The 23,596-nt window shown below is 40.5% G+C and overlaps 2 protein-coding genes across 2 annotated transcripts; one reads left to right on the top strand and one right to left on the bottom strand.

The window, feature by feature from the left end:
• The first annotated feature begins 221 nt into the window (after nucleotides 1–221).
• On the top strand, nucleotides 222–7,002 carry ntmt1 (N-terminal Xaa-Pro-Lys N-methyltransferase 1). The gene is made up of 4 exons (XM_034125756.1): nucleotides 222–326; nucleotides 3,527–3,686; nucleotides 5,061–5,313; nucleotides 6,200–7,002. The coding sequence occupies exons 2-4, from the start codon at nucleotides 3,528–3,530 to the stop codon at nucleotides 6,454–6,456; spliced, it is 669 nt and encodes a 222-aa protein (XP_033981647.1). The 5' UTR covers nucleotides 222–326; nucleotide 3,527; the 3' UTR covers nucleotides 6,457–7,002.
• Nucleotides 7,003–7,879: 877 nt separating this feature from the next.
• On the bottom strand, nucleotides 7,880–22,248 carry ndor1 (NADPH dependent diflavin oxidoreductase 1). Its single transcript, XM_034125719.1, has 15 exons — nucleotides 22,139–22,248; nucleotides 20,553–20,692; nucleotides 18,702–18,779; nucleotides 18,324–18,421; nucleotides 17,601–17,699; nucleotides 17,140–17,241; nucleotides 14,925–15,128; nucleotides 13,695–13,822; nucleotides 12,996–13,207; nucleotides 11,255–11,362; nucleotides 11,048–11,165; nucleotides 10,194–10,340; nucleotides 9,740–9,858; nucleotides 9,376–9,470; nucleotides 7,880–8,923 (listed from the first exon to the last, which is right to left on the bottom strand). The coding sequence occupies exons 2-15, from the start codon at nucleotides 20,688–20,690 to the stop codon at nucleotides 8,779–8,781; spliced, it is 1,791 nt and encodes a 596-aa protein (XP_033981610.1). The 5' UTR covers nucleotides 20,691–20,692; nucleotides 22,139–22,248; the 3' UTR covers nucleotides 7,880–8,778.
• Nucleotides 22,249–23,596: the final 1,348 nt, after the last annotated feature.

Genomic DNA, 23,596 nt, shown 5'->3' with positions numbered 1-23,596 from the left:
CTCTGGTACTTCTACTTTTACTCAAGTACAAGATCTGAGTACTTCTACTTTTACTCAAGTACAAGATCTGAGTACTTCTCCCACCTCTGATCATTATACATCAGGTAACCAAAAATCACCATTCAAATCCTCTATTACTAATGAGTGTGTAGGACATGTTGAGATCTGCCAGCAGGGGCGCTCGTGTCTGTCCTCCTTGCGGGAACCAAATAAGGAAATGACGTCTTAAATAGAAAAGTGAAGCATTGACACCGGGTTGTCGCGCGGATCTGTGAGCGCGTGAGAGGTTAATGAAGGTGTGGGACCTGGCGCTGACACGAGACGAGGTGAGTGCATATTTACAGTATGTCTTTTATATAACGTCCAAAAGACCAGAGGTAGTCTTTCCCCTGGAACCAAAGCTAAAGGCTAACTAGCTGCTCGGCTAGAACTACATCTCCCTTAGCACGTGCAGGCCACATCAGCGTCACTCAAATATGATATCAATTAAAAACTCAATGTGTGGTGGGAGGGATATCTGTGGAAGCTTCTTTAGGTTGGTTAACTGTCTCTTATTTACAGAGGTGGGAGAAGAACTCAGATCTTGTACCTGAGTAAAAGGAGAAGTACTCAGTTCTTGCACTTGAGTAAAAGTACCAGAGTGTAGGAATACTCTGTTACAGTAAAAGTCCTGCATTCAAAATGTTCCTCAAGTAAAAGTAGAAAAGTATTATCATCAAAATATAGTTAAAGTAGCGACAGTAAAAGTAGTCATTGTGCAGATTGGTCCATTTCAGAATAATATATATGATATGTTTTATAATGATTGATCATGAAAGTGTTCTCAAAGCTGGTAAAGGTGCAGCTAGTTTGAATGACTTTGTATACTGCAGGGTAGCTTGTGAATTTACTCCAGGTGGAACTAAAGTCTGATTTAACACCTGATTATATTTCACATCATTCATCCACATCTGTGAAGTAACTAAAGGTATTAAATACATGTAGTGGAGGAAAAGTACACCATTTACCTCTGAACTGAAGTGGAGTAGGAGTACAAAGTAGCAACACATTGAAATACTCAAGTAAAGTACAAGTACCTCAAAATACTATCACTATGTCCCTAAATATTACTGGACTGTCTGTAATACTCCAGTGGTTGAAAGTAACTAAGTACATGTACTCAAGTATTGTACTTATTGGACATATTTGTACTTTACTTGAGTATTTCCATTTGTTGTTACTTTATACTTCTACTCCACTACATGTACTTTAACACTCACAGTTACTTTGTGTACATACATACACATGATATGCTGATATGGTATAATGCAGTACTTTACTACTAATGTACACAGTATTTCAAGTATATACATTTGGTCCACATTAACAAACTTCAACAGTAAAAGGCTCTTGCATGTATACAACCAGGATAGTATAATTTTCATTCAAATATAACACTGGGACCAATCCTTTCTACATAGTACTTTAAGTACATTTAGCTGATTATACTTTGTTACTGAAATGGGTCATTGTGCTGGATAAGTACTTTTTTTAGTATAATTTGATGCTAAAGACCATTGTATTTGTCCTTTTAAAGTAAAGGATCCGAGTACTTCTTCCAACACTGTATTTAACAGCTTCAGCAGTCGGTGCCAACTTGGTGTTACTTAGTTAAGGACACATGCGTTGGTGTTATTTCCTAATATTTACACAAATGATATCACATGTACTGGGAGGATGTGTGGATCAGCTACACCTACAGTCTGTACCACACCAATTACAAGTTAGTAGCTTTGAAATAAAATGTAAAAATACAGGCAGTTTCAGTTTCTGTGCTCCATGTTGGACAGAGGGAATGTCTTCACTGCTCACACGGTGTGTGTGTGTGTGTGTGTGTGTGTGTGTGTGTGTGTGTGTGTGTGTGTGTGTGTGTGTGTGTGTGTGTGTGTGTGTGTGTGTGTGTGGTGTGTGTGTGTGTGTGTGTGTGTGTGTGGTGTGTGTGTGTGTGTGTGTGTGTGTGTGTGTGTGTGTGTGTGTGTGTGTGTGTGTGTGTGTGTGTGTCGTGTGTGTGTGTGTGTGTGTGTGTGTGTGTGTGTGTGTGTGTGTGTGTGTGTGTGTGTGTGTGTGTGTGTGTGTGTGTGTGTGTGTGTGTGTGTGTGTGTGTGTGTGTGTGTGTGTGTGTGTGTGTGTGTGTGTGTGTGTGTACAATAAGTACGGATGTGTTGCTAGACAGCATAAGGAAAAGCAGCACGGTCCAACAGACGTGTTATAAACAATCCCCTAGTTTAACACAAATATGTAAATGGTAACAAATTCAACTTTACCATCACAATGCTAGGTTAATATATCAGAGTGTCTAACGTAACAGACCAAGGATCTTAATTAACCAATCGTAGAAGTTATATAGAGTTCCTCCGGGAGACGCTCTTGCATTTCCAAAAACACCACTTAAGATTGAGTTGATGTGAGGAGTGAGGAGATACTGAAGAGAGTGCTGAATTCAGCAAAGGAGATGAGAGATGCCTGCATCACAAAGCATACATGTGGTATACAACAGTCAGAGCGTTTGGCACTTCATGATGTGTGTGACTGGACAGAAGTGTCATCCCGCGTGATCAGCTTTAATTACCATTGGTTAGGGCTGTGCAATTAATCGTATTTTAATCGCAATTACGATTTTGGCCTGCCACAATTACGAAAACAACATAATCGGAAAAAAACTATTATTTTGCTTTGCTAGGTTGTGACAGTGCAACATATTTGATCTAATTAATTTTGGTCTCATTTATTTGTATTTATCATATTTATATATGTTTAGTAGCTTGTGGAAGTGCGCTCCAAAATATTTGTTGATCTTGTTTATTGGTATTTATTATTTTGATATTATTTATTTAAATTTATCATTTATTTTATTTATTTTTGTATTGGTTTTTCAGTTGAATTATACGTTCAGGGTAATTAACAGTTAAAAATATACAGTTCAAATTATTATTTGTATTTGTTTTAAAGTTCAATAAATGGATTTTTTCAAAGTCAATGAATAATCGTATTTAATAATCGTGATATCAATTATTGACCCAAATAATCGTGATTATGATTTTTGCCATAATCGCACAGCCCTACCATTGGTACAGTACAGGTCCTTTTGATTGGCCGCCTGCCATCATATGTGAGCGCAGTTATCAGGAACAAAGGGGAAGGGTTTTTATTCTGGTCCACATCCCAGCCTGGGCTACATTTAGACGGTGAGGTGAGACACCAGACGGTTCACTTGAGCATAAAACAATACTGTCAAAGGTCTATTTAACTATGTTTGTACCAGTAGTCAACCGTGTTATTTACAAGCAAACACATCCGTGAATGTCCCGATCTCACCATGTTCAAATCACAAATCTAAACTCAGAACTGCTTTTACTCTGTAATTAATATTGTGTTTTATATATGTTAAGTGTGTTGTTTTAATTATGTTTTTAAGTGTCTTTGAGTTTTAAGAAAAGCACTCTATAAATAAAATGCATTATTTTAATAATTATTATCTGTGTGACAGGATGGGTGATATAACTAAGGGTCAGACTACCTTCTACTCCAATGCGGAGGGCTACTGGAAGGACGTGGCCCCCACGGTGGACGGCATGCTGGGGGGCTACGGCAAGATATCAAACATCGACCTCAACGGATCCAAGGCCTTCCTGCAGAAGTTCCTGGGAGTAAGACACATTTTAAAGATGTCAGAATGTGATTTATGAGACGTGTAAACAATGCACTGTGCATGTGTGTCAGGCTGAAGTCTAGGGAGTCCGAAATCTGACGGCTTAAACGTTGACTTTAACACACGTGACTTCACTCTGACTAAAGCCTTTTTGAGCAGCAAATCAACTTTCACTTTCCTGAGATGAGATATGCTTCATCCAGTGGATTATGCAAAAGTAAAGACTGTTATAGTAAACAAAACATGGACAACAATATGCACAAGGTCTGTTGTCTGATACTTTAAAACTATGAGCAAATCAAATAATGTGTTTGAGAAACATAAATTAAAGGAAAAACAATATATGACAATGCACTCAAAAAGCATCTTAAATGTTCCCGGTTAAAGGGGACCTATTGTGCAAAATCCACTTCTTCATGTCTCTTCTACATCAACATGTGTCCCCTCTTCTTCATGTCTCTTCTACATCAACATGTGTCCCCTCTTCTTCATGTCTCTTCTACATCAACATGTGTCCCCTCTTCTTCATGTCTCTTCTACATCAACATGTGTCCCCTCTTCTTCATGTCTCTTCTACATCAACATGTGTCCCCTCTTCTTCATGTCTCTTCTACATCAACATGTGTCCCCTCTTCTTCATGTCTCTTCTACATCAACATGTGTCCCCTCTTCTTCATGTCTCTTCTACATCAACATGTGTCCCCTCTTCTTCATGTTTCTTCTTCATCAACATGTGTCCCCTCTTCTTCATGTCTCTTCTACATAACCATGTGTCCCCTCTTCTTCATGTCTCTTCTACATCAACATGTGTCCCCTCTTCTTCATGTCTCTTCTACATCAACATGTGTCCCCTCTTCTTCATGTCTCTTCTACATCAACATGTGTCCCCTCTTCTTCATGTTTCGTCTTCATCAACATGTGTCCCCTCTTCTATAAAAACCTGTCTGAAAATGAGCTGATCAAATTTTGGCCACTTTATGATGTCATAACGATGTTTTGTCTTGTGTAACCATTAGCCAATCAGCAACCAAGGTAACCCCCCCCCCCCACCTTATCACCTGAATCTCCTCCTAGAGCACCATTGTGTTCTTTGTAACCAAATCTCTCTCAGAGGGGCGTGGGGAGGGGCTCCTTATTTTCATCTAAAGTAACAGACAGAGAATCAGCACTTTTGAAACAGGGCTGAAACAGAGGGGATTATGGGATGCAGCAATGATCTGTTTGGTGTTTCAGCCAATCAGAGACAGGCTCTGTATATATCAGAGACCTGTGATATATTGATGTAAAACAGTATAATAGGGGACCTTTAAGCTTCTTGTTGTCCCTGCTTTACTCCCCCTTGTTGACCTCTTGTGTGTTTCTTCCTTTGAAGGAAGGTGAAGGGAAGACGGGCAGCGGCTGCGCTCTGGACTGCGGAGCGGGCATCGGGAGGATCACCAAGCGTTTGCTGCTGCCTCTGTTCAGCACCGTGGACCTGGTGGACGTCACCGAGGAGTTCCTGGAACAAGCCAAGACGTACCTGGCAGAGGGAGGAGAGAGAGTGGGGAAATATCACTGCTGCGGCCTGCAGGACTTCGTACCTGAGAGCGGACGCTACGACGTCATCTGGATCCAGTGGGTCATCGGTGAGTGTGACGTTATAATTATAAACAGTTTGAAACAGTTTCTACAGAGGTTTTTAGACGGCTCATCTGGATCCAGTGGGTCATCGGTGAGTCTAAAGTTATAATTCTTTTTTCTTTGTGATCACAATTTTTTTTTTATAAAATAACTGAAAGTACATACAAAGAAAAATTAGGCAACAACAATTTCTTACAAAATGCAGAATACATATGTAAGCTAACAACAATACAGACAAACATAAATAAAATAATAACAATAAAATAATCCCAACCCTCCCTCCCACACACACACACACACACACACACACACACACACAGTCATTATGACACACACACACACACAGTCATTATGACACACACACACACACACACACACACACAGTCATTATGACACACACACACACACAGAGTCATTATGACACACACACACACAGAGTCATTATGACACACACACAGTCATTATGACACACACACACACAGTCATTATGACACACACACACACACACACACAGTCATTATGACACACACACAGTCATTATGACACACAGAGTCATGACACACACACAGTCATTATGACACACACACACACACACACACACACACATTATGACACACACACACAGACAGAGTCATTATGACACACACACACACACACAGACAGAGTCATTATGACACACACACACACACAGTCATTATGACACACACACACACACACACACACACACACACACACACAGAGGGTCTCTCATGTTTGTAAAGCACTTTGAATGGCCTTGTGTTGAAAGGTGCTATATAAATAAACTTGCCTTGCCTTGTCACAGACCTTTTCAAATATGTCGTCCTTCCTTCCATGTGGTCTCATCCCCTTCCTCCTGCTCTCTCCCTGCAGGCCACCTGACAGACGACCACCTGGTGGATTTCCTGCAGCGTTGTCAGAAATCCCTCCGGCCAAACGGCCTGATCGTCATCAAGGACAATGTGTCGTACGAGGGCGTGGTTCCCGACGATGTGGACAGCAGCGTGTGCCGAGACCTGGACATCGTTCACGGTCTGGTGAGCAAAGCGGGGCTGAGCATCGTTCACGAGGAGCAACAGATGGACTTCCCTAAGGAGATCTACCAAGTGCACACGCTGGCTCTCAGATAGGACTCTTTCACTTCGCAGACCTTGTATATATGCCGTGTTTCTGATGATGTGGAAAGTGTGCCAGCTATCAGTGTATGATGTGAAACGATCTGCATTGCTTTGTGGAGTGTGTGTTGCGAACGCCATGCATCAGTGTGAATGCCGAGTCATCTTTTCTGAGCTTTAAGGTATTACTCTTGGAATATTTGCTATCACCTATTCAAGATGGACACTATCGAGCATGCACTTCCTGTCAGTGTGATGTCCAGAAGGTCCAATAGATAGTCTAATGCTGTAATGTGTTTGGAAGACATCATGCTAGTGCTGCTGCATATTTATGTATGACCCACAGGGGGCAGTGTTATTGAATGTGAGGTCCACAGGATTCATCAGCATCACACACTGGAGACTGCATCTTCAAGCAGTCTCACACGGACATATTCTCAATGTTTTTAAAGAGATATTTTGTATGTTTGACATCTTAACGACAACATGTTTGCAGATCCATGTGCTATCGTCGCAAATTCTGATCTTGTATTAATGATAAAGAGATGATTTTTGTTTTAGCCCCTGGACTGGACACTTTGCTATTTGTCCAGAAAAAAGGTGTTGTTCATTTTCAGGAATTTGTTATTTTAAGAGACCTAGCTATGTCAGTAAGGCCTGGTAAACTCAAATATGTGCCACCTACTTCACATATGAACTTAAAGTGGACCTATCATGCTATTTTTAGGCAATAGCATAGGTCTCGGATATATACAAATATATAAAAAACATGTCTATGAAGTGTTTTGCTCAAAATATATATCCCTCTATTTCACTTCCTGTTTCAAAAGTGTTGATTTTGGGTATAAAGCTTTAAAGAAATTGATAAAAAACAAAAGGAGGGGTCTGAGCTCATGCGGGACCCGGCAGCTACTGTCTAAACTAAATACTGCCGTGATGAAACGCCATATCATGGATTATCAAGGATTATTTCTGAAACAGTATGGAGCTCAAAGGCTTTCTCTCTTGCCGGTTATACCACAAGGTGAGTTCCTTTTTATTTCCTGCTTCTTCACACACATGCTCTCCAGTACAGGTTAGCTCTGAGTGTTAGCGATGCTAATGTGAACACCGACCATATTACGTCCAAAACAGTCGGGCATTGTTTCTGATAGCAACGTTTCTGATAGGGCCGTCGGTCCACATTTCAGATATTACGTCATATCGGACGCAAATCTGGATCAGCTCCGTTGTAGCCCCGTTTTTAGAGATTTGGGTACGGAGGAAAAGAGAGAGGGTTTTATTTTCTGACGCTGCGTGAGTTCCCTGACACACCGGGGACACATATTTATGTATAAAAGACATCAAAAAGTGCATTTTGCATGATAGGTCCCCTTTAAACATTGATAACAAACATGATAATTGCTCGTCTTCACAGGAGAACCCAACGAAAAGGATATTCAGATTAAGATAGTTTATTAAGGCATATTTAAAACATCAGTTAGTTATATTTCACAATGTGAGCAGCACCATTGAGCCATACTGTCGGCTTCTTCAGATCACATTATAATACATTATATTCAAGATTGTGTATCAGTAAGCTACAATAATGAATTGAGGATGAAAATACCCGTCAGGTTATCCTTTAATTTTATGTAGGAATCTGTTCTCACACAATTTAGGTTGAGTCATTTAAATATAAGTCACCCAATTAACTAAAGTCACCGACTCACAGCTCCTCCAAAAACCAGTCATGCTGCCGTTTACCTCCACGTGTGTCCAGGATCTCATTATTTTATCCTATTGGGAGAAATTGTCATACGTTTCTGAGTTATTCGAGAAACCAGTGACCTTGACTTTAGACCACTTGGATGTAAACGGGTAATCCTTCAGTACCAGTTTACGTTTGTGCCCATTTCTCATCTTTGCTTTTAGTACAGTGGCCCCTACAAGTTGAAGTAGTGGAAATACACGAGGTAGAAGAAAACACAACCATGTTTTTATTCACTATAATATGTTTAGTTTATGAAACAGATGGTTGTATACACATGTTTTAACCCTCTGTTTCATAAACCAGACGTATTGTAGTAAGGAAAACCATGGTTGTGTTTTCTTCTACCTCGGGTCGGGGTATCTTGAAAATGAAAGCTTTTATTTGGCTGTTTGTTCCTCCATCTTTCGGCGTGTTTGACTGCAGACGATGGGTTTGTTCTCACTGGATGATGCGCACATATTTCATATCCGTGTGGCGTTCAAGACACCAACGCTGCGACGCAGATTGAGAATCTCCCGTCAGTTCACACGGTGGAGAATGGTCTGGAAGGATGCTGACTGATGGATGATTTTGCGGAGATGTTTTCAGGACCAGGTCTCGCTCTGGAATCGACCCGTCCTCTCCATGGTGAGCAGCATCTGCTCGGCCTCCTCTGAGGACAGACCCCCCTCCTGCTGGAAGACTTCTTTCAGAGCGTCACACACACTGGTGGGCATGTCTTTAGCATTACTGCAAAGGAGAACAACAAGGTACACACACACTTTATATTCATATAATAATAATCAGTAATAGCACTTTCATACAACAGGTGCAGCCCTATTCAATTATAACTAATATTAAAGGTGTCACATGTCCAAATTGCATCACTTGGGTTGCCAGAAATACATGAAGAAATATTTGTAAGTATTGTATTTTAATGTCTGAACACACTTCTGCTTCTGTGACGAAATCATTTCCCAAATTGAGATCAATAAAGTATCTATCTATTCAGAGTGTACAATTCTTTGTGCATGATTTTCACAACACGTGATCCTAATGCAAAGTGGTGGGGGAAAAAATCGGCCATTTCCAAAAGTGGTGGAGACATGTCCCCCAGCGTCCCAAGTGTAAAGGACAGCTGTGATTGGAAGCCTATCCTAAATGCCTACATAGATGTGAATAAAGGAAAGAGATGGACTCACCCAGCGATGTAGAAGCAGGCACTTCTGTTGGCGATCAGATCCCACAGCAGCTCAGCGTTCTCTCTCACACGCTGCTGCACATACACCTTCTCCTCCTGAAGCACACACACAGTCAGTCATGACACACACACAGTCAGTCATTATAAAAAACACACACACACACACACACACACACACACACACACACACACACACACACACACACACACACACACAACTTTAAAATGCAGTATTGCTAATTTCACTTAAATACAAAATCCGAGTACTTCTTCCACCACCATTATTACTGCACTCACCCTCCCATGCGTTACCACCACAGAGCTCCCTCCCTCAGACTGTGTGTGTGTGTGTGTGTGTGTGTTACCTGGTCTCGTGAGAAGGCGGTGAAGAGGGTCAGATGTCCGGCCTCCATCTTCTCCTCCCACTCTGACCGGTAGAAGAAGTCTTTGGATTCAGAGCGACAGCCGAAGAACAGAACGTTGTCTAAACAGCAGGAGGATCAGAGCGAGTTAAACACCTGCACTTCTGAAAGAACATCCAGAACGTTCATCTGGTTGATACTTATATATATATCAATATTCCAAGTACTTGTATATAGACAATTCTGCACTTATTTTATTTACTTGCACTATTATCTGTTTTATTGTGTTGCTCTGTTGGAGGAGCCTGTGACCTGAGATGTTCATTGTCATAACTACACTGTAGCTAATGTACGAATGACAATAAAAGCCTTAAATCCGTGAATTTTCTTTTTTATCATACGTGAAGTCGTTCATTCAGAAAACAAGGAGACAGCGTCAGACAGGTGGAGGTCTCACCGTGTTTTCCCTCAGCGATCCTCTCCTGTACGGCCGAGCGGAAAGGAGCCAGTCCGGTCCCGGGGCCAACCATTATCACGGGGGGGTCCTTCTCTTTGGGGAACTTCAGACTTCCCTTCTTCACCCACAGAGGCACATACACCTCACCTGTAATACCACACAAGAAAATGTCACATGACCTCGCAGATTATCAAAATAATTTGCATCAGGGTTTCATTTGACTACACGTTACGTGGTATTTTACAAACGCTCTTAATGAGGTTTACAATATTTGGTCAGGAGGGTAAACCAAGCATTTAACCATTCAACTGGATGATTTGAGATGAGTCTTTACTCTTATTTCCTATTTTTGTGGATATATTCGATCACACAGTAACACTTCTCCATGTTTTCTGTTTATCTTCATCATGACATGTTGTATAATATGTACTTCTTCCACCGCTTTAATTCTATTGGTACAATAGATATATCGACACTGTGCTGCTGTTAGTCTCTCCACAGTCAATGAGTGAGTGTGTGTGCAGGTAATTAATGAGTGTGTGTAGTGTTTACATGGCTGAATTAGTGCAGTGAAAATATTATATATATATATGGTTAATTTACCAGGTGAGATAGCATTATTTCTGCTATAGTATGGGCGTACATATAAGTGTAACCACCTTTATATTTGATGTCCTAACTTAGAAATCCCCCTTCATGTATTTATCAGTTAAGTCTCAGAAACTCTTGATACCCAATATACTCAACATCCTGTATGCTACTAACAGAAACAAGGCACACAATGTAAGCATGTCTGGACACAGCCTCCAGCCAATCAGAATGCAGTATTCTCAGTGATCACTTGTGTGTGAGACCTTGTGCCTGTGGGTCCAGGGAGGCGAACCAGCTGGAGCAGAGGCCTCTCCGCGGTTTGTACATCTTGGTCTTATAACGGACCACCGCCACCAGGATCTGCAGCCGCTGTGGGTGAGCCTGAGTGGAGAAAAGGGTACTTTAAGTCACCGTGACGGCACATTTCAGAAAGGTAACACGTCGTCATGATGGATGGATGGATGGGCTACCTGCAGAGAGGAGGCGATGGAGAAGGAGCGAGGCTGGATCTCAGGGAACAGATCCAGGAGGAAGTCTACTTTCAGTTCTGCTGTAGTGTGAGGGAAATCTGCCAAGACCTGCAGGACAGAACACACTCAGTGAGCAGGTCAGAGGTCATGTGGACAGATAACGCTTCTGTGTGTGGGATCTACACAGGTCTGTCTCCTAAAAAACACACTGAGGCCGACAGACAAGGATCTGACTGAGAGAATTAAATAGTGCAATGTTTGCAAGACTAATGTACAAGTAATGCAGGAGAAGTGAACTATATACATGTAACATAAAAAGTCAACGGTTTAAAATGAAGTGTAGGAGCCAAAATTCTAATTTAGGCATTGTTGATTATTTCTATTTTTATCATTATTTGTTTACACCACACACCGTTGTCATTAGCAGCTTGAGGGAGATTATGTTCAGATCCCTGTTGTTGACAGTATGAACTTGTCGTAAATGGGTGTCTTTATGAAATTGGATGGGACACAAACTTCTGTAAGGACCGCTCATAGAGAGGCGATGTCCCTCCCTTTCCGGGGGACCTCCATGTGACCTTATTTCTGAAAAAGTATGTATTGAAGTCAATGGAGAGAGAAAGATTATCTTTTGATCCCGTTTGAATTGTGCCACGAATTACACACATGATGTTTGTCAATTTAAAAGATAATTTTGCAAGTAAAAAAAAAAAAAATGTGTCGTAAAACTGTGAAGTAACACTTTTTTTTGTGTGAAACCGCTCAATGAACTACATCTCCCGTCTCGCACCACACACCAAGACGGCCGTCACGTTGGCACATTTCACTTCTTTCTTTCAGAATGAGGCGGAAAGTATTAAAAGAGGTGAAAATCACTCCAAGTCTGGGCATGTTGAGAGCTGTACATACACACAAGGGGAGTTAGTCGGTTCCTAAGAGCCAGCATGCGGGACCGGGACTCTGGGATTTGTAGTCTTTCTAGTTGTGTATTTTTCATAGTCTTATATTTCAACAGTTTTACGACAAACTTCAACTTCAACGTCAACTTTTTTGACATGGAAATGATTTTTTAAGATTGACAAACATCATATGTGTAATTCGTGGCACAATTCAAACGGGATCGAGAGATAATCTTTCTCTCTCCATTGACTTCAATACATAATTTTTCCGAAATAAGGTCCCATGGGGCGGAAGTAGATGGGCGGGACTTCGCCTCTCTACGGGTAACCAGTCACCATGTGTTTTATTTGTCAGACAGTTTATAGATTTTTTTATCTTCAAGGTCATCTGTATATGTTTTACTCTCTAATGCTGGTTTATTTCTATTTCTATTTGAGATGTTTCTATTTTAGAATTGTTTATTTCTACTCTTTTCATTTCTACTTATGTGCAATGCCTTGTTTTGTTTCATGCTGCTGCAACACATGTTTTCCCAATCTGGGATCAGTGAAGTACATCTTATCTTATGTTATCTTTAATTATTGTTTTATTATAGATAGATAGAATGGGAGGGATGAACCCTCTGTAATGGTCACACATGCAGAGCACACAGCACACAGTGACATTTGGCCTCTGCATTTAACCCATCCTAGCACCAGGAGTCTAGCACTAGGAGCAGATTGAGATTGAGATGTGGAACCAAACTGAGCCTCTCCGTGACTTTAGTCAATGGGAGTATTTTGTCGCTACAGGAAGAGTATCATACATGTTATTTCTGTATTAATGTTATGTTTTCCTTCACCTCCAGAGCGCTGCGTCTTGGCCGGTTGCAGTACGAGTGCAGCTCGTCCTGGCCGGCAGCCGAGCAGAACTCCAGCAGCTTCTCCTTCTCCACCTCGTTGGTGGCGAAGGTAGAGAGCAGTTCAAAGAAGGAGCGTCGAGGCACGGCGGCCACGTCCAGGTGTTTCTCCACCAGGTGGCGCAAAGAGCAGGGCTGAGGGAGGCGGGGCGGGACTGAGGAGACAGGGAGTGATCGTTCATATCATCAGGAGTCTGTTAGACACTGAGGGGATTCAATATGTGTGGTGTGCAAATGAACATACACATACTCATAGTAAGCACACAGTTTGGTGGCTAATGAATATTGTGAGGATTAAGCAGCTACAGAAATGTTCTCAGGACATCAGACATCTCATTAAGTCTCTCTCTCCTTCTCACTCTCCCCAAACCAACACCCCTTCAAAGTAAAAGCACTATATAGTTACTGTATCCAAATAAGAAGCGCAGAAAGAGGAATGTTTTTTCAAAATAAAAGCCAATATCCAAACAAGAAGCATTTTTCTAAATAAAAGTACTGGATTCGGATTCTGTGTGGTTAACGAAAGAGCAGCTTACAGCCGAGACACCTCTGGAACTGGAATAAATATACACACACAGTTACGGCTAACTAAAGAAATAAAATATGTTAAGTTTGAAGTCGATGCTAGGCTAGTTAGCTCACCTGCAGTGCTGCCTGTGGCCCTCAGAGAGAATGTGGCCCCTGGATCTAACCTCAGCAGTTCACAGAATTGCTGAACGTCCTCTAGAGCGTTGCACGGATACATCATCACCACGTCACCCGCAGAGAACCTGCCCAGCAACAGCACAACGTTAACGCTGGTATTTCTCATTGATTTTGCCATGTTTACATCACTGTGGTGAAGTGTGGGCCAACACAGACAGCATACGAGTCATTTAAAACCTTTATTTACACTACAGGAAAAAGCAGTGAGAATTTTGCATATAAGGTATATTGAGTCAAGGCTGTTAAAACTTAAAGGTCCCATGTCATGCTTTTCTGGTTATTACCCGTCCCCTTGTGTGTTATGAAGGTTTTTCTGCATGTAAACGGTCTGCAGAGTCACAAACCCTCAAAGTACACCCTGTAGCGAGTAAAACTCTAACACAGAAAAGACCTGTCTATGCTGCCCCAGAACGCCTCGTTGGACATTTCTCTTTTTCTTCCTGGGTACAGTGACGTGCCCATACCCAAATGGACCCATTGGCCAAATGGACCAATCCGTGGAGCCGTTACGTTACGTCCGCGGAGCCGTTACGTTAAGTCCGTGGATTGGTCCAAATTGACCAATCCGCGGACTTCCTCACACACACACTCAATCTTTTCTCAGCTGCAGCTCCGCCGATTTCTCCTCCCTGAGACGGCTGTAAGTTTGTGTGTGAGCACACACACAAACTCCCAGCCAGGCTGCGGGTGTGTGTGTTCGGGCTGGGTTTCGCTGTGTCTCGCTGTCTCGCAGATGGCCACTGGGCTCACAGGGAGGGGGGGGGCAGGAGCTCCAACAAGCCGTTTAGGACAGAGAGTGAATACACATACTATACAGAGATTCTGTTATTGGAAAAATTGAACAATGTAAATCTATTTTAGTAGACCTCAACAATGGAATTATGATCAGTAGAAATGGCCATGACAAGGGACCTTTAAAGATGTAATAGGATTACAGACTTCTTTAGTCATGCATAAAACAAAAAGTATAATATTATTTCTGTGTAATTTAATATATCCAAGAGAATTACATGACTTCAGGCAAAATCCTCCTTGTTTTATCACACTTAAAGTGTTTGTATAAGCATTCATGTAACTATTAATTACATTAAACAGTACAATCCACACATCCTCTCTCCATTAAGCATTACCACTGTGCACATTTTAAAGAGACTCAAGACGACTTACTGGATGTCAGATCCGCTGATGTCGAACTCTATGTGCCTCACGTCCTGAAAGTGTGAGCTGTCCGTCACTCTGCAGTTGGACACCAGTCTGGCAGGAAAGGGGCGGGACTGGGAGGGGACACTTTGCTCCGTGGGAATCCTCAGCCTGTCTTCTGTCTTCTCGCTCACATCATCCAGGAAGTGGAACGTGTATGTTGGAGGAAGCCTGCCACAAGAATCAGGAAAAATAAAGAATTCAAAATGACTGGATTTAAACCCAGAGATGTCAAAAGTACACACATCCTTTACTCAAGTAGAAGTACAGATACTCGTGTTTAAAAATACTCTGGTAAAAGTAGAAGTACTGACTAAACTTCTTTACTCAAGTAAAAGTAAAGAGTGCTTTGAAATGTACTTCAGTAAAAAGTACCCATAACTACCATCTGTTTTAAAGAGTACCTGACCTCCCTTTATATTAATAGAACAATAATGTCATTGTTAGCTAATGAATGTTTCCATGCTGAACAACGGCAACATGACAACGTTTTCATTGGTCCCTCTTCTTTAGAGAAGACCAGGAAATGATGGATACACGGATCGTGTTCAAATCAATAGGCACGCAATGACTCTAAATAATAATGATCACGCCACCAAACACACATTCAAACTAAAGGAACCAGCCTGTTTGGAAAATGTGAGAAGTAGAAAGTACAGGTATTTGTGTTCAACATGTAAGAAGTAGAAAGTACAGGTATTTGTGTTCAACATGTAAGAAGTAGAAAGTACAGGTATTTGTGTTCAAAATGTAAGAAGTAGAAAGTACAGGTATTTGTGTTCAACATGTAAGAAGTAGAAAGTACAGGTATTTGTGTTCAACATGTAAGAAGTAGAAAGTACAGGTATTTGTGTTCAACATGTAAGAAGTAGAAAGTACAGGTATTTGTGTTCAACATGTAAGAAGTAGAAAGTACAGGTATTTGTGTTCAACATGTAAGAAGTAGAAAGTACAGGTATTTGGGTTCAACATGTAAGAAGTAGAAAGTACAGGTATTTGTGTTCAACATGTAAGAAGTAGAAAGTACAGGTATTTGGGTTCAACATGTAAGAAGTAGAAAGTACAGGTATTTGTGTTCAACATGTAAGAAGTAGAAAGTTCAGGTATTTGTGTTCAACATGTAAGAAGTAGAAAGTTCAGGTATTTGTGTTCAACATGTAAGAAGTAGAAAGTACAGGTATTTGTGTTCAACATGTAAGAAGTAGAAAGTACAGGTATTTGTGTTCAACATGTAAGAAGTAGAAAGTACAGGTATTTGTGTTCAAAATGTAAGAAGTAGAAAGTACAGGTATTTGTGTTCAACATGTAAGAAGTAGAAAGTACAGGTATTTGTGTTCAACATGTAAGAAGTAGAAAGTACAGGTATTTGTGTTCAACATGTAAGAAGTAGAAAGTACAGGTATTTGTGTTCAACATGTAAGAAGTAGAAAGTTCAGGTATTTGTGTTCAAAATGTAAGAAGTAGAAAGTACAGGTATTTGTGTTCAACATGTAAGAAGTAGAAAGTACAGGTAGTTGTGTTCAAAATGTAAGAAGTAGAAAGTACAGGTATTTGTGTTCAACATGTAAGAAGTAGAAAGTACAGGTATTTGTGTTCAACATGTAAGAAGTAGAAAGTTCAGGTATTTGTGTTCAAAATGTAAGAAGTAGAAAGTACAGGTATTTGTGTTCAACATGTGAGAAGTAGAAAGTACAGGTATTTGTGTTCAACATGTAAGAAGTAGAAAGTACAGGTAGTTGTGTTCAAAATGTAAGAAGTAGAAAGTACAGGTATTTGTGTTCAACATGTAAGAAGTAGAAAGTACAGGTATTTGTGTTCAACATGTAAGAAGTAGAAAGTACAGGTATTTGTGTTCAACATGTAAGAAGTAGAAAGTACAGGTATTAGTGTTCAACATGTAAGAAGTAGAAAGTACAGGTAGTTGTGTTCAAAATGTAAGAAGTAGAAAGTTCAGGTATTTGTGTTAGAAATGTAAGAAGTAGAAAGTACAGGTATTTGTGTTCAAAATGTAAGAAGTCAAAGTAAAAAGTCGTCAGAGAAATAAGTAGTGGAGTAAAGTACTGATACCAGAAAAATGTACTTAAGTACAGTAACAAAGTATTTGTACTCCACTACTTCCCACCTCTGGTTAAACCCAAACAGGACGAGCTCAACATGAGAAACTGTGTGTGAGGAAACTCACGGTTCATCTTCCCTCAGTGGGATCACAGCGGCCATAGACGGGTACAGAGAAAACACTTTCTCCCAGAATGCATCGAGCCACGGGTCGATCACTGCGTCGGCCCTGAGTCACACACAAAGAGAGAGAGAGAGAGAGAGAGAGAGAGAGAGAGAGAGAGAGAGAGAGAGAGAGAGAGAGAGAGAGAGAGAGAGAGAGAGAGAGAGAGAGAGAGAGAGAGAGAGAGAGGAGAGGAGAGAGAGAGAGAGAGAGAGAGAGAGAGAGAGAGAGAGGAGAGTAAAGGCAACGTCCACAGTTCAACTTCAGACTGGGAACATTTCTGCAGATGAATGGAGCTATATATTGATCTTTGCACTGGCTTTTAATACTAGTGCATCTTTGGGCACCTGGTGTAATTGTATATATATGAGCTATAAGTTTAGCCTCAGAGCGGCCGTATTCAATGGGAATATAGTGTTTCTTACCCCAGGTCGTGCTGGTCGTCAGCGAGCCCCACAGGCAGCAGCGCGTTGGCCCCCAGCTGCAGGAGGCGCTTCTGGAGCTTCTTCGCCACAAAGTTAAACCTGTGGGTAAAGATGGTGGAACATGAGTCACTGTGTCTGAGAGAGAAGTGAGAACCTGAAGAGCAGAGCTGGGAGGTAACTAAGAAGATGTACTCAAGAACTGTACTTCTGAACAATTATGAGGTACTTGTATTTTACTTGAGTATATCTATTTTATGCTACTGTGTACTTCTACTCCACTACAGTTCAGAGGTAAATGGTCTTTTTTTCCTCCACTACATGTATTTAATCCCTTTAGTTACTCTACAGATCTGGATGAATGATGTGAAATATAATCAAGTGTTAAATCAGACTTTAGTTCCACCTGGAGTAAATTCACAAGCTACCCTGCAGTATACAAAGTCATTCAAACTAGCTGCACCTTTACCAGCTTTGAGAACACTTTCATGATCAATCATTATAAAACATATCATATATATTATTCTGAAATGGACCAATCTGCACAATGACTACTTTTACTGTCGCTACTTTAACTATATTTTGATGATAATACTTTTATACTTTTACTTGAGGAACATTTTGAGGACTTTTACTGTAACAGAGTATTCCTACACTCTGGTACTTCTACTTTTACTCAAGTACACGATCTGAGTACTTCTCCCACCTCTGCTGAAGAGTACTCACTTAGGATAAGAGGAGTCCCCGAGGCCCAGAACTGCACAGTCCAAGTTCCTCAGAGATCCAACGGGCAACGACTTCCTGAAGACAAACTTCCAGAAGTTCTTTGAAGAGAGGAGAGATGGAAATAGAAGAACAACATATCTGTGAGTATTCTGACTGATATCATCTTAAATTAATCCTAGTTTAAAATACCATCAGTGGAGAGACTGGTGAGACTTGAACGTGGAGTTTAAGAGTTGTTGGGCTCCACTGGTTGAAGGTATATCTACAGTTACATCGGACTTTACATGAATTATTATTAGTTAATGTAGACACCACTTCCCCCAAGTTTCATGTGGAGCTACTCAGATTTTAACAGTCCTCAATTCTCCTTTTTTGTACCTTCATGTTGTCTGGAGGGTCTCCTTGGCCGGCGGTAGAGCTCACAAACACAACCAGAGACTCAGAGATCAGGCTGGCCTGTAGGACGAGAGGAAACACAGGAATTTTTACAAATCAAGACATATCCTGACGTAGGACTTTTCCATTCAAATGACAAATAATAATATGATAAAACAGAATATGAAATAAAATAAAGTAAAAAATAAAATAAAAATAAAGTAAAACAAGTTAAAATAAGGAAATAAATAAGATAATTATAAAAAATAATTAATAATAGTAAAGTAAATACAAATAAATAAAAGCATTTTACACAAGGAGTGACATCTTTAGCAGCATCGGTTACATGGGGACATTTTCCATAATGTTCTTTTGAAACTCAATTAAGTTAAAACAACCATTTTCAATTAGCTAGACCTCCAGGTTTCTTTTAACACCGTTCCACCTTTGGAGGAGTCCATTCTCATTTGTAGACTTGCCGTCATCTTTTCCATTGTGTAGACCTCCTGTTGAAGTCTGTGCCTCCACTGAATAATTGTCGGAGGTTTTAAAGGTCCACTATCATACTGTTTTTCATCAATATATCACAGGTCTCAGATATATACAAAACCTGTCTCTGATTGGCTGAAACACCAAACAGATCATTGCAGCATCCCATAATCCCCTCTGTTTCCAAAGTGCTGATTCTCTGTCTGTTACTTTAGATGAAAATAAGGAGCCCCTCCCCACGCCCCTCTGAGAGAGATTTGGTTAAAAAGAACACAATGGTGCTCTAGGAGGAGATTCAGGTGATAAGGTGGGGGGGGGGGGGTTACCTTGGTTGCTGATTGGCTAATGGTTACACAGGACAAAACATCGTTATGACATCATAAAGTGGCCAAAATCTGATCAGCTCATTTTCAGACAGGTTTTTATAAAAATGGATCAGGACAAAAAGAGAGAGAATCTTTGTTCCTGAAACTTTCAGAGTCTCTTTCCACAGAGGGGACACATGTTGATGAAGAAGAGACATGAAGAAGAGGGGACACATGGTGATGAAGAAGAGACATGAAGAAGAGGGGACACATGTTGATGTAGAAGAGACATGAAGAAGAGGGGACACATGTTGATGTAGAAGAGACATGAAGAAGAGGGGACACATGTTGATGTAGAAGAGACATGAAGAAGAGGGGACACATGTTGATGTAGAAGAGACATGAAGAAGAGGGGACACATGTTGATGTAGAAGAGACATGAAGAAGAGGGGACACATGTTGATGTAGAAGAGACATGAAGAAGAGGGGACACATGTTGATATAGAAGAGACATGAAGAAGAGGGGACACATGGTGATGTAGAAGAGACATGAAGAAGAGGGGACACATGTTGATGTAGAAGAGACATGAAGAAGAGGGGACACATGTTGATGTAGAAGAGACATGAAGAAGAGGGGACACATGTTGATGTAGAAGAGACATGGAGAAGAGGGGACACATGTTGATGTAGGAGAGACATGAAGAAGAGGGGACACATGTTGATGTAGAAGAGACATGAAGAAGAGGGGACACATGTTGATGTAGAAGAGACATGAAGAAGAGGGGACACATGTTGATGAAGAAGAGACATGAAGAAGAGGGGACACATGTTGATGTAGAAGAGACATGAAGAAGAGGGGACACATGTTGATGTAGAAGAGACATGAAGAAGAGGGGACACATGTTGATGTAGAAGAGACATGAAGAAGAGGGGACACATATTGATGTAGAAGAGACATGGAGAAGGGGATTTTGCATAATAGGTCCCCTTTAAAGCACATTGTTTAAATGTGATGTAGGTCACCCTCTCTCCCTGATACACTGAACACCAGCACCCTCACCACGTTGTAGTGATCCAGAGGCAGCACGTTGACCTGCAGGCGTCTCCTCTGCGCCTGGCGGCCGATCCTCTGGGCCGTGTCCTGGGCCGTGCCAGTCTGACTGCCATACAGGACCAGCAGAGAGGGCTGTGACATCATCACTGAGAGACACAACCACAGTGTGAGTAAATGGACTGGGAACGGTAAAACCTCTTCTCATGTGGTCACTCAGTTATGTCTATGTAGTCCAGGGGTGTCAAACTCAAATACACAGTGGACCAAAATAAAGAAAATGGGTACTAGTAGAGGGCCGGACTGGTTCAATGTTTATTGCAAAACTTATTGAAATGAACTTATTGCACATATTAAACCTGGGACTAACAAAGCTTAAATGATTGCCTATAAAAACAACATTAAACATTAAATAATCAGTTGCATTCATTTCTTATGGCTCTATCTGCAGCTTTTCCAGAGTCATTTCTTATGATTACATTTTTCCACAGGCCAACAACAGCTTCAAAAAAACTATTTCCCTCAAAGAAAAACCAAACATGCCCTGTTGTCTCAAGAAACAAAGTGCAGAAGGAAACATCCATGTAAACTCAGTGTGCTGCTCTGTGATGCTAGTTCAAGCCAGATACTTGGCATCTCATCTTGGGTGCAAGTTCATCAATGTTTGGGCTCAGGCTCTGAGCTGAGGAAACCCTCAGGATTGAGTGAAGGTGTGCGTGCAATATACCGGCGGGCCAGATCTAATAGTAATTAGAAATTATCCTGCGGGCCGAAATTAAATCCACCAAGGGCCTGATTTGGCCCCCGGGCCTTGAGTTTGACACCCCTGTAGTAACCCATCTGCAATCAATCTCTCCTTCATATGCTCCTTTATTTTAGGGTGACATTGTGTATTGGGACAGGCACAGAGGAGTAAGAAGTACTTTATACTTAACTAAAAGTTGAAATACTACAGTGTAAAAATACTTTGTTACAAATAATAGTCCGACATCCAAAATCTTAAAAGAATCAAAATATTGGCATCAAAATATACTTAAAGTACTTATTGTGCGTTATGTCCCATTTCAGAATCATATCAATTTACTAGATTATTATTATGTATGCATTCATGTGTTCACCACAGCTGGCAAAGGAGGAGCTAATTTAATGACTCAAGTAATTATGATTTAATTATATATCATAGTTTATGTATTCGTTTATTTATAAGTTGTATTAGTTCATAGTCTGAATATGTAAAGTAACTAGTGAGTCATTTTGTTAAATACATTTAGAGCAGTTAAAAGTCCCTCAAAGTCATACTTAAGTACAGTACTTGAGTAAATGTACATTATTACATTATTACACCACTGGACAGTCAGACAGTCAAGTACATCACATTAACCAGTAACTAGTTTAACTACTTGTACAGTAAACATTAACATCACTAAATCTCTTATAACACACTCAGTTATCTTCTTATTTAAGACATGACCGGAAGGCTAGCTGCTAGCATGCTAGTTAGCTGGCTAGAAAAGGTGTTCTACTATGATGTTTGTATTTATTTTCTTTATAAATCACATATATCGTCATGCATCAAAATAACATAATACACACACCTGTTGTCTTTGTCAACAATATCGTTAAACACCAATAGATTTAACAGATAGCTCCATTCAGTGAGGACAGCAGCTCCACATTGTAAACAACAACGCGACACTTTACGGCAGGCCAGCTTCACGTTCTGATTGGCTCTTCGTCATCTTCTGTTGTTTGAATGGCGGTTTGCAAAGGTGCGTTTACCGCCTCCTTCTGGAATGGAGTGTGGATCAGCACGGTGTAACCTCACTGTCCTTTTTAAAAACCTAAATACTGCCCTGTATGCTACATCCCCTGAACTCCATCGCAACATCTCTACTATATTTAAACCGGTTTGGTTTCTGTTCTGAGCTTCCTTTAGTAATACACGTTCATTCTGGTATTTTCGACATTGCAAATCAACAGTTTCGTCATTGCCACAATATTCACATTTACCGGATGTATGTTTTATCATAAATGAGGGTTGTTGATCTCCTGCACTTTGCACACAGATCATCAAACAGGTATTTGACTCATAGCATTTGTTTAATACATCCGTTTTTTAAGGTATTGGTAGTTTATTAGATCTGTATTTGTAGAGCACACATTCAGGTAACACAGGTACAGTCACACTGATCTGTGCTCACATGAAATCCTCTGAGTGCTGACAGCTGTGCCCCCAAAAGCAGATCCTTTAAACCACTGGTTCCCAACCTGGGGGTCATGGGAATCAGAATCAGAATACCTTTATTCGCCACACAGAGGGGAAATGTACAAGTAGAAATGACTAAGCAGTGAGAAGGACAGCTGTAACAAGGCAGCCACTTGAGGCAGTTGTCATTAGGCCTTCTTCAATTTAATGGGTGTGAGACAATTGTATTATTTAAAAGTACATTTGTTCTTCTGGTCTAAACATTATAAGCTATTCATTCGTTTCAATGAGGAAAACAAAATTAAACTGTTATTTTTTTAAAGTTTGAATTGCTTTTCAAGGAACTTTAAAGACAGATCTCACAGGATAACACCACAGTGTGGAAACATGAAACAAAGACAGAACTCTTATCGAAACTTTCTAAAAGCAAAGAGGAAAAACAAAACTCTGAAAGGACATAATCTGCTGATAATCTTCCCAATTTGCTTGTTTCTTGCACTAATTGCGTTCACTACTTTGCAGTTCATCACATGTTGTGTACTGGCATTATTATGTATTGAATAGAATATGAAATATCCATTAAAATATATCACCTAGTCAGGGGTCGTCAGCTTACTCAATGATGGAATAGGGAAAGGCGTCCCTTTTTATTTCTGTAGAGTACAAGTCGTTGGTTATTCTTGTCTCAATTAGCTACCAAGATATTTATATTACTGGGCTATTTGTAATTGAGTTATTGTTTCTCTTAGTCTTCCTTTTGTCATTCTGTCAGTGAAGTCTGTTCACCGTTTGTTAGGTTAGCATAGAGTTAAGCTCTGTTTATTTGACAGATTACCTCCTCAGAAAC

Source organism: Trematomus bernacchii, unplaced genomic scaffold (assembly GCF_902827165.1).
Source record: "Trematomus bernacchii unplaced genomic scaffold, fTreBer1.1, whole genome shotgun sequence".
NCBI lineage: Eukaryota > Metazoa > Chordata > Actinopteri > Perciformes > Nototheniidae > Trematomus > Trematomus bernacchii.
Note: the sequence above shows the minus strand (reverse complement) of the source record. Positions and strands in the feature narration are given on the sequence as shown.

Bases quoted from the DNA above. Each gene is read 5' to 3' on its own strand.
- ndor1 (XM_034125719.1), bottom strand. From the start codon at position 20,690: ATGATGTCACAGCCCTCTCTGCTGGTCCTGTATGGCAGTCAGACTGGC. The intron at 11,166-11,254 runs GTAGCCCATCCA...TTCTCCACTCAG, and splicing joins CCATCGCCTCCTCTCTGCAG to GCTCACCCACAGCGGCTGCA. The intron at 8,924-9,375 runs GTGAGTCCATCT...TCTCCTTTGCAG, and splicing joins GCCTGCTTCTACATCGCTGG to TAATGCTAAAGACATGCCCA.
- ntmt1 (XM_034125756.1), top strand. From the start codon at position 3,528: ATGGGTGATATAACTAAGGGTCAGACTACCTTCTACTCCAATGCGGAG. The intron at 3,687-5,060 runs GTAAGACACATT...CTTCCTTTGAAG, and splicing joins TCCTGCAGAAGTTCCTGGGA to GAAGGTGAAGGGAAGACGGG. The intron at 5,314-6,199 runs GTGAGTGTGACG...CTCTCCCTGCAG, and splicing joins CTGGATCCAGTGGGTCATCG to GCCACCTGACAGACGACCAC.